The following is a 10,335-nucleotide window of genomic DNA, read 5'->3' as shown; positions in this document are numbered from 1 at the left end:
GTGTTGACTTTCCGAAATGCGAACCATTCAACCGAAAACCTCGGAAATTCCAGAAGCAAAATCAAATGGAACTGAAAGTTCCCGGAAATTGTTTTCGAAAATTTGGGTCTACCTTGCGAGGTTGTCCTCTTTTCCGGAAATTTTGGAAAAAGCTACCATTTTACACTCAGCCTAAGTTCCTTCGGCAGAAAATTTAGCGATTTGTGCAGCTGAAAGCAGCTACATGTGTTAAGGAAACATTCTTGAAACTCCAAATAAAAAATTTAGGTGAACTCGGTTGTTTTTCGTTGTTGTTTTGCAGGCGGCAGCAAACTGAAATGTACAAATATTTATAACGCGCGTGCAGGCTACACCATTGTTTTGCTCATTAAACTGTTTGGGTTGGGACGTTTTCGTTGCTTGTAGTGGGCCTTTTGAAAGGTCCTTGTATTTGTCGCCACGATGTCATTCATGGCGTTTATATTCAGTGCTCGGAATGCTTTTTATTTGCAAAAATATCGAGTTATATGTACAGGAAACCGGCCACAGTGCATTATTTTAATGCACCGTAGAAATTTCCATATTAGACGCACTACCTGACCATGTGCAAATTTTGTTTTGCCTTCCGTGCAGTCAACCGAAAAAGTTGGAAAATGCAGTTCCATTTGCCACTGGAATTTTCTGGAAACTCAAACCAGAATTTTTGGTCGAATGGAAAGCGCCCAATAAGTTAAAGAATTTTTACCGCGAATGTTAACTCGTTTGTGTGGCCGGATCTGTGTATTGTGCGTTACTATAGTTACTTCAGGCAACTAGTACTCGAGCGTAAATTAATATTTTGTAAATTAAGAATTTTTTTAAAAGGGGTACAAATAAAGTAAAGTTGTTTCAAGAATACAAGCTTTATAACTTTGTCTTTATATTCTAATAAAGATAATATTAGCTATAGTTTCTGCTTTGTTAACCTTTTTTGATAAAATTATCATCATTATAATCGTGATATGCATGTTAGCAACCCCACCACCCGCAAGTATCCGGCTTATGTTATTTAGGTAGCGTTCCTTTTAACCAATCCATTTTCGGATCTAGTTCATTCAGATTGTTTGAATCTTTGGGTTAGCTGGAACGAAAATCTAAAAAAGGTCACGACAAGGGGCCGAGATGACCAATCATGTGTTATAATCCGGACCAAGTTCGCTCAAATGGAACGACAACCTGAAACAAGTTTCAGTACTGACCAATCTGAACGATCCACCTTCGAAAGGTGGATTGTTCAGATTGCAATCTAAGATTGGTTTGTCCATAAATGGAACGGGAAGTCTAATTTTCGATCGCAAAATCCGGATTTACGGATTAGTTAAAAGGAACACGGTTCAGGCACGTTAACCCGTTTAGCTAAATTATTGGCATTGATTTGCAGGAAATATCCAGTTTTAGATGAGACTGTGCTAGGATCATTTTCGAATAAAATTTTTATCGTACTCGCTTTTTACTCTGCGCCACTGTTTTATTTGCCGCCTTTTCCATGCACGGCTTTAATTAAAACAGAACTGAAACATCTATCTCATCTAGTTAAATTTACATTTTAAAAAATTAATCAAGTAATTGTGAAGTAAGTTGGTGAAATTCTTAATAAAACAATTCCTTCATTTGCGCTTGTTGGATATGAAGTGATCGCAATCAACTGGGCATTTCGCGCGCCGTTGATTATTAATCAAGTCAAATCAAACGCACAGTCGTCGAATAGTTAAGTAACTGACAGTTGACCAGGCGAATCATTGGTTTTTTTTTTCGAAATCAGGTGTTATTTTCTTTTCGTTAAAGATAATTCAAAATCGCTGTTAGAGAGACTGTTTGGAAATTACACAGAAGTTTTTATTGGTAATTAAAAAGAATTTTAAGGTTTCCCTCCTTATTCAGTTTGATAGCTTTTCATTGTCTTAACATTTTAATACAACTGAACATTCCCAAAATAACTCATACGGTTTTAAAACTTTGTGGTTTTGAGTGGTCGCACTCTATGATGTAATTTGCTGTGCTGAATTATGATAAACACAATCGTTTGTATCATAAGAAAGCTCTGACGCCACTTGATAGTATGATATAATTGGTTAAATAATTGAATTTAACACAATCTGTGGTTTCTAGAGGAGTTGTAATGACTAGTAATATTTGTAAGTCCTTACTAGTTGCTTATCAATAAAGCAAGGACCGCTAATAGCTATGTTGGCCATATGTAAACATGGTCTACACTTCAGTCCCCTCGGGCAAATTACTACTTTTTGCCGGATAACTTTTCGATGCTGGTTTCTTGAAGAAATAAACTTAAAATGTAATAACTTTCGGCTCGATCTGCTCACTAAATTTAGTAGCTCTGGGAAACAGTTCTCTGTGCAGTTACGAAGCGTGAAATGTTGATGTTTTATTCATAATCGTATCCACTCATAATGATACTTTGTTGTCTAAGAAAAATAATCACTTGGTTGAGTAAGGATGGAGTCGTCACCGAGGCAAGAAGAAAGCCGTATTCCCGCAGAGACTTAATATTAAATATTCGGGACTCCTAAGAGGGCGTGTAAGACTAATCCAAGAATAAATAGGACCAAGCAAGTTATTCATTGTCGTCGCAGTTTGCATCGTATGCACATACAAGAGTTTTACTCTTGTGTGAATACAGCCTCGATCCCCAAATTCAGGTAAGTTTATTGCTTCTGTCAACAAAAATGTGTTTTTGCTGTTCTAGTCCCTCCTTATGTAAGAAACTGGTGGATGGTGGATCCGATTGAAGAATGTTTTACAACTGTTTGCTTGGCGAGAACACTCTTATAGTAAAAGGCGAGTATACAGTTGAATTCGTGATCGATACATATCACCAAAAAGAAAATGCCTGATATGCTCTACGTTCAGTGTAACTACTGCAGACTGCTTTTAACGTAAACAAACATCTGAAACTATATCGTCTACTCGAACCAAGACAGTTTTATCTCAGTATGCGTACTCTCGCTTTAATTTAAACTTGTTTCTTTCCGCTTATATCCAACTCGCCATTCTCGAACTTTTCTCCAACTCGACGAACAGCATCCGCTAACATTCAGCATTCCTTTAGAACAATTTTAGCAATTTGAACAATATATCGATTATTATGAATTCGCATGTTTATGAAATTAACAATTTACTTTGCACGTTAAATCAATTCCTTTCTTAAGTTTACGACGAGGTTGAACATTTATACAGCGTACTTAGCTTATTACGAGAGTAAATGCATTCTGTGCAAATAGTGATAATAGCTAATTCCGCCCTTAGAAACAATGCCACAATTCCCAGTCTATGTCGCATTCGCTATGGCGGCTAAGTAGGAAGTTTACCTCAATAGTTATAACCAGAACCTTCTGGATTAAAAGTAACACTTTCGAAAAAGCTACATAGATAAGTGTTTAACATAGTATTACTTTAGAGTGCTCATCGAATAAGTTATTGCGTAGATACATTTGCCCTCCAGCTGTTTCTAAAGCTGAATGCAAATTTAACGAAGTTCATTTCGGGATTATTGACAGAGGTATGATTTATTACTTTTTTAATGATTAACTTTATTCACGTGTCGAGTCTTTTAGCACTGATGTGATAATTTACAACTGCCTTTATCCTCTGTTTATGTAAATAGTTTCAAGCAGCTACAGATCATTTCTTGACAATTAATGTTTACATTTTACATAGTTTTACACCCTGCGACTTCACTTGGACTTTATCAGTGAATGAAACCAGCCGCGATGGCCAAAGGTTGTTTACTTGTAGCCATTGCTTTGTACCTACTCGCTGTCACTCAAGGTACGTATAGTACAGGTACAGTACATCGAAGAGCCAAATCACAATAGAAAGAATGACCTTCTACAATACAACTGTTATTAAATGACTTAAAAATGCCGGGGTATACCTTGAACTGTCTCAAGTTATTTAACAAGTGGAGTATATTGCGAAGATTTTCATGCAGTCAATAACATTTTGTCCGGCGGCTTAGCTCGAAATTTTAGTTGAACTGTGCACTTTTTGATACAAGCATGAAACTTGGCACAATGAAAGTGGTCAACAACAGAAATTTTTGCAGATATAGTGCCAAGCCCGAAAAACACCGGTTTCCATGGAAACGGTAATTTATTAACCCTATTCAGGCCGGGCTTTTTTGGATATTTTCAGACCTCCGTAACTTCCAGAATATTTAAGCAATCACAATGAAACTTGGAGAATATATAGTATATCCAAACATCTATCTTTTAGTATACGTCACGTGGAAAGATGACGTCACATTACGTGACAATTACATCATAATGTCAAAACAGCCGCCATCTTGGATCCGCCATCTTGGATTTCGAAATTTTTCCAAAACGTCATAAAACCGCCAAAAATTACTACAAAGTACTCAAAATCAATAAAACTGTGCTAAAAACCGTAAAAGGATGAAAATAATTGCATTAAAATTATTTTTCATTAATAGAAACACAAAAATTACAAAATTGGGAAAACATGCCTGTCAAATTGCCGTTGCCATGGTAACGTCAAGTTCCTGACACAACAACTTATCCTACCAAATTATTACCAGATAAATTTTAGATAAACTCGCAAAGTTTGGTAGCGTTTGGTTGAATCTTGAAAAAGTTATAAGCGTTCAAAGTCAGCGCGGGCACTTTCCGCCCCTCCCGGTCTGGATAGGGTTAAAGATGAATTACAGTCCGTACTGCGCAATCTCGGCTGCAATGTTTATGTGAGCCTCACAAACAAAGCAAAACTAAAAATTACGTGACAAAGTGAAACTTACCTGTTTCTTCATTATTAACGCCAGATATCCTTGCAGAACAAATAATAACAAGTAGAAGAACCTTGACGCTATTCCAAACGGACGTTTCAGCTCATCGGAAATTCTTGAACGAAGCGAACTGTAATGGCGGACTAAAAAACTTCATGTATGCTGTCACCGAAGTGTAACGTTTCAACGAATTCAAAACAAAAACGTAAACAAACCCCGAGTCTGCGCAGTACGGACTGGAAATCAGCTTTAAATCAATGAAATTTCGTGAAATATTTGTTTGTCCTGGTTTATATACTATTATACCAGGTAGTGATACCAAGTCCCACGTACAAAATTTAGAATGAAATGCTGTAATTTAGACTGTTTACAGCCCTATATTTTCCTATTTTTCTTCTGTTAGCGAACGGTTCACCGATCGCGAGAGACCTGGACGCTAGCGCAAAACGAAAGACGCGAGGAAGCAGAGGGCGGGGAACGAAAAATCTTTTCCCATGCAATAATTTCCTAGTAAATTATTGGTATCAAACAGATGGTAAAAAATAACAATTGTAAGCCTAATTAAAAGCATTCATATCTGTATTTATGAATAAAAATCAACAATAAAAGGTTTACAAAAGTACAAGAAGAAATACTTCGTGGGGGAGGGGCCTCTCGGCTGAAAATTTCATTGCTGTTTACTAGCTGAAAATAGGAAATTGGCGTTGGCACTATATCAAGAATTGTTTAGTATGCGAATACTTGTAATCCTGCAAAGTTTGGTGCTTGTATCAAAAATCGCACAATTCAGGAGCTAAGCCGCCGGACTAATAACCGAAAACTCGTCAACAAATGAAACATTCATTATTTCCGAAACGTAAATTTTGTAAAGGCTGCTATCAACTACGGCTCGCTTCACAGTCCAGACTGAACAGACGAAATATGTACAACGAGGTGATTTTATAAGAAAAAGCCGTCGCAGTAACATAAACAAATTATCGTGAGCCATCCCGCTCCATGTTGGATTGATCTGTCTACCTCAAAATCGTTCCATCCTGAGCAAAAACTGTGAACATTAAAGGAAATGCTTGCGCATAGCAGCAGGATCGAGTACCTTAAAGTTGAAAATTGGCGTTTATTTCACCTACCATTGTTTTGTTAATTGTTTTTGGCTAATGAATGTTCCAGGCTAATTACTAGCCTGTGGCTTGCGGTTTTAATCACTCAACAGATTGGCAGCAACACAAGCAATCATGTGTTGACTTTTACAGTTTTGAAACTTTTTGACTTTATCTTCAACTTGAAGGTTTATATTCTAATATAACAAATGTATGTCAAACAAATCTTCATACTTCAACAATTCAAAAAAACTGTGGTTAAGCCAATGATACACTGTTCAACATGTGTTAAGCAACACATGTTGAGACTGCTGTTCAACAAATGTTGAACAGTGTATCATGTGATGCTGAATGTTGAAATATGCCATGTAACATGTTGAACGTTGTTGAACGGAATAGATCTGGTTGTGTCCCGTTTAACAAGTTGAAACATGCGTTGTCGCAACATTTGTTGCTCAACAAAAGTTGCCCTTACAATGAGTTAAAAACAAGATAATCAAAACATCCACATGCATGATTCTGACCATGGATGCACTTCAGGTTACGACTGTATTTTCATGCACAGGTTATTACGGTGAATGCGCATTCACCATTCTGGATTGCTTTTAATCAAATAGTGAATGCAATGAAGGCATTTTCGTGGAAATCCACTCTTTTATTAATACCGATCGCAAATAAGTTGTTGATAGCTAAATAGCCCAATGGCTACCGAACACAACTACCGGTTTAATCCAATTGAGATCAGGGTGGGGCTTTTGAGGCCCTCTCAACTAGTTTTGAGTGTAATTTCCAAACGATTCAAGCTATATCCACCAAACTTGTGACTTATTCAAAATTTTGCATCGGATTTTCGTGTTCCTCAACCTTTAAGTTTCCGTGGCAACCTGTTTTTGACAGTTATGTTTAAAGATTTCACTTTTTGGATAATTTAAATCAAAGTTATTCCTATTTTCCTGATTGCATTTATATTTTGTACACAGGTCATTTAACACTAATTTGAGAAAAATGTGAATTTTGCAACTGGATCATTTAAAGTTGTTACTGGGTGTTCTGTGATTTCATTTTTGCATTATATATTCTCATAGTGAAAAAAGTCTTTGATTACGAACAAAAGTTTTACGTTCCATTTTTCGTGGGTTATTTAATAAATAAGTTAAAGAAATTGATGGGTGGCGGATACTTTAATATCGAAACGTCAAGTTACGTTGTAAGTAGAGACCAGATCTTATCAGACTCGTTGGTGTTACAGATTTGTGGTTATAAATTCAAACTTGATCAAAAAATTGATAAAAGACGATTTCAGTCAACAAAATCAATGGCGTCATGCTGCGTCATAATGACACCGAAGGATCTATCTGATTTATGAGAATTATCATGTTAAGTGTCCTTTGTCGTATTGGTGGGTATAGCGAAAGAGGTGCTAAGGGGAGCAGGCTTCCAAGGCCCCCCGCCGGATAACAGAATGCCAAAAAATTCAGACTAAACGGGGTTGAAATGGATTTCAAAGAAAGGGCATTTAGTGCTTAAAGTTAAATTTATTAAATCCGCCAAAGCATTCTCCTTGTAGCCCGACTCATTCAAGAATCTGAGGGCGCTTCCATTAGTCAGAACTTGCCGGTTCGGTGGTTTTGAATGTTAATTATATAGCCGTCAGTATATCCCATATTGTCAGCACAGCTATTTTTCCTTAATTTCTGGGAACTGTCCAATTTGGGATTAAATTTGGATAGTTTCAATTAGGATTTTTTGGTAAAATTCACAATCTGTCCAATTTAAGATAAATTGGACAGTTTCGTCTCGGCCAATCAAATCGAAGAAAACACAACATGTGATGGATATTAGCCAATTAGCACAAAGCATAGCGTCAGCGCTGTAAACTGGTCGCATTGTGAGTCGACAATGGCGGAATTTTATGGAGCAAGTTTGCTACGTTTTTCTATTCCTTTTGAGCTTTTCAGCAATAGAAACAACAAAGAGAAATTTTCTACGTTGTAAGAAGAGGAGCTAGCTACACTAAGAAGCAAAAACCAAGAGCAAAACGCCTCCAATAGTACAAAACTTGGGTGAACGTAAATGCAGCGAAGCGAAGCAAGAAATCTGTCAGATATTCATCGCCATGAGCTAGATGCAATTCTTTGTCGTTTTTTGCTGAAATTCGAAAAGAAAAGACGGTGATGAAGTACGAACGATATAGGGGAAAGAAGTATGTCACATTCAAGAAGTTGTTAAGCTCTTCGGACACTTTGTTTACGACTTTCATTGATTGATGCCGTGTTTTCACTCACTTTGTAGCAAGCTTCGCAAACTCAGGTGAATAAAATTGCACTGTTTTGTTTAAGTTTTATTTGTGAAGACAATGCTCTGAGTGAGTTGCATGTGCTGTGCTATGCCTACTATTGTTGAATGCTTTTCCCGTTCTGGACATAAGTTTATTGTTTATGCTGGATTGACTGACTACAAGCTATATAATTTATATGTAACCGGACTACATGCTTGTCCAATTTTGGAAATAATTAGATTCAAAAAATTCCTCTGACAGCCAAATTGGACTCGGCCTACGGCCTCGTCCAATTTTGGCTGCCCTCGGAATTTTTTTCATCAAATTATTTCCAAATTGGACAGCATGTAGTCCAATTACGTATACGAAATGGCCCTTTTAACGAGATTTTCCCACAAAACAACCACAACAGTGTACAATATCTATGTATAGACTGATTTGACAGGACAAATCTGACTAACAACGGAATTTTGTTCTCGAATAAACCGGTCTGGCCAGTTTGAAATGTCAGCCGTCTTCTCGTCGTAACACCCCAGAGGAGGGGCGCGGCGAGAAGGAAAAGCGCCCTTATTTTCCTCTTTCCAATTCGGGTTCTTTTATGTTTTGGACGAAAACCCGTTTTATTTGATAATAGCAGAAACTCATAAGGGGTTTACACGTGTAACGCGCGCTCACAGCGTTTGAATATTCAGTTTTGCCAAGTAGCATATATTTGGGAAAACATGAAAGCAAATGCTTTATACACGTATTAAATGACACACGCAACCTCATTGCATTCGGTTTTGCGGTGAGTTACTTGAATTTCGACCTAAGCGCCGTAAAATTCTTACCAAAACTAACAAAAATCATTAAGTGTATCCAAGTGAAGTTCTCCAGACTACTAAATGATAACTAAATAATAACTTAATTCGACCAATCTTGTTCAAAAACAAGATTACGCCATCGAGTGCGAGCTAGAGTGCGCTGTGAACTTAATCCAAATATTGGAATTTTGATTGGTTGATTTATCTCGTGATTTTTCAAATATGGCACTTAATGGAAACGACTGTGCAAACTCTTTGTACAATACGAAATATAGGGAGTTACACGTTTCATTCTGATAATAAAGAAGTAAACTTTTGTCTTGTCAGTTTTAAGATTGAAAAGTTTCTTTTTCAACAAATATTGGTACGATTACTTTTGTGATTTCTTATGTCTAAAGTAGTTGTCATGTTTTTTAGTAGTAAATGTTGTTTTGTAGTAAACAAAATCGCTTATATCACCGATAAATGAATAAAGATAATCATTTCGAGACTGCAAAATATCATTAATTTTCAAACAATTTTGAAATTGTAGCTTCTCTTAAAGTGATCCATCTATTGCGTTTAAGAATGAAGCAAATCTAAGCGTAGGTCTTTTTCCTTGAATAAAATTCTTCTTTTCTTACAACACTAAGGTAACAACAACTGCTCTGAACCTTGCTTGATATACAGTGCAGGATCCAAAATTAACGCAATCGAGTTAAGTACCTCCAGAATAGTTAACCTCGTGCCCAACCTTCAGCGAGCAGCTGCCCTCGATGTCCATGTGAGCGAGAAAACGTTATACTGGAGCGATATCAGCCTGCGTGTTATCAAACGAATGAACATGTCAAGTGGGATTATCGAAGACATCATTACAGAAGATCTCGGGTATGTGTACGGCCTTACCGTGGAATGGGAAAGTCACTTAATATACTGGTCAGACTACACTTACGGCAAGATTGAAGTTGCTTGGCTGGACGGTTCCCAAAGAAAGCTACTCTTTATCGAGGACGTAAGCAGGCCGCGGGGAATAGCACTGTACCCAAAGAAAGGGTGGGTAACATTTAGCAATTATTCAGGATGAGGCTGAGCATGATAGCGATAATTATCATGGCCGATGTTTGTGTTGTCTGCCGAAGCCGAAGGCCCAAATCTAGGCCTTAATAATTTCGTTGTCATGCGAAAACCCAATCCAATAATTGTTTTTATTATACAATTACAAATGTAGAAGCGTTCTGATTTTTCACGGAGCAACAACAAGGTAAGTCACGCAATGGCACGTTTCAGTGTAAACAACTTTATTAACGACAGCCGTGTATTACAGTAAATTCAAATGGCTAACAGAAGGAAATTGAGCGTCTAAAAACTTTGCACGGTGACGTCATGTGACATCATAACTAT

General features: G+C 37.1%; 1 protein-coding gene across 1 annotated transcript in view; it reads left to right on the top strand.

Annotated features, from left to right (window-relative positions):
- Positions 1 to 2,484: 2,484 nt before the first annotated feature.
- Positions 2,485 to 10,335, top strand: part of LOC144632759 (low-density lipoprotein receptor-related protein 4-like) — a 37,504-nt gene continuing 29,653 nt past the window's right edge. The window contains exons 1-4 of the mRNA XM_078491482.1: positions 2,485 to 2,598; positions 2,660 to 2,675; positions 3,694 to 3,804; positions 9,588 to 9,987. Coding sequence (XP_078347608.1) covers positions 3,732 to 3,804; positions 9,588 to 9,987 — 473 coding nt within the window. The 5' untranslated portion in view covers positions 2,485 to 2,598; positions 2,660 to 2,675; positions 3,694 to 3,731. The remainder of the gene's footprint in view (positions 2,599 to 2,659; positions 2,676 to 3,693; positions 3,805 to 9,587; positions 9,988 to 10,335) is intronic.

The sequence above is a fragment of the Oculina patagonica genome, chromosome 1 (assembly GCF_052425735.1).
Source record: "Oculina patagonica isolate OP01 chromosome 1, crgOcupat, whole genome shotgun sequence".
Lineage (NCBI taxonomy): Eukaryota > Metazoa > Cnidaria > Anthozoa > Scleractinia > Oculinidae > Oculina > Oculina patagonica.
Note: the sequence above shows the minus strand (reverse complement) of the source record. Positions and strands in the feature narration are given on the sequence as shown.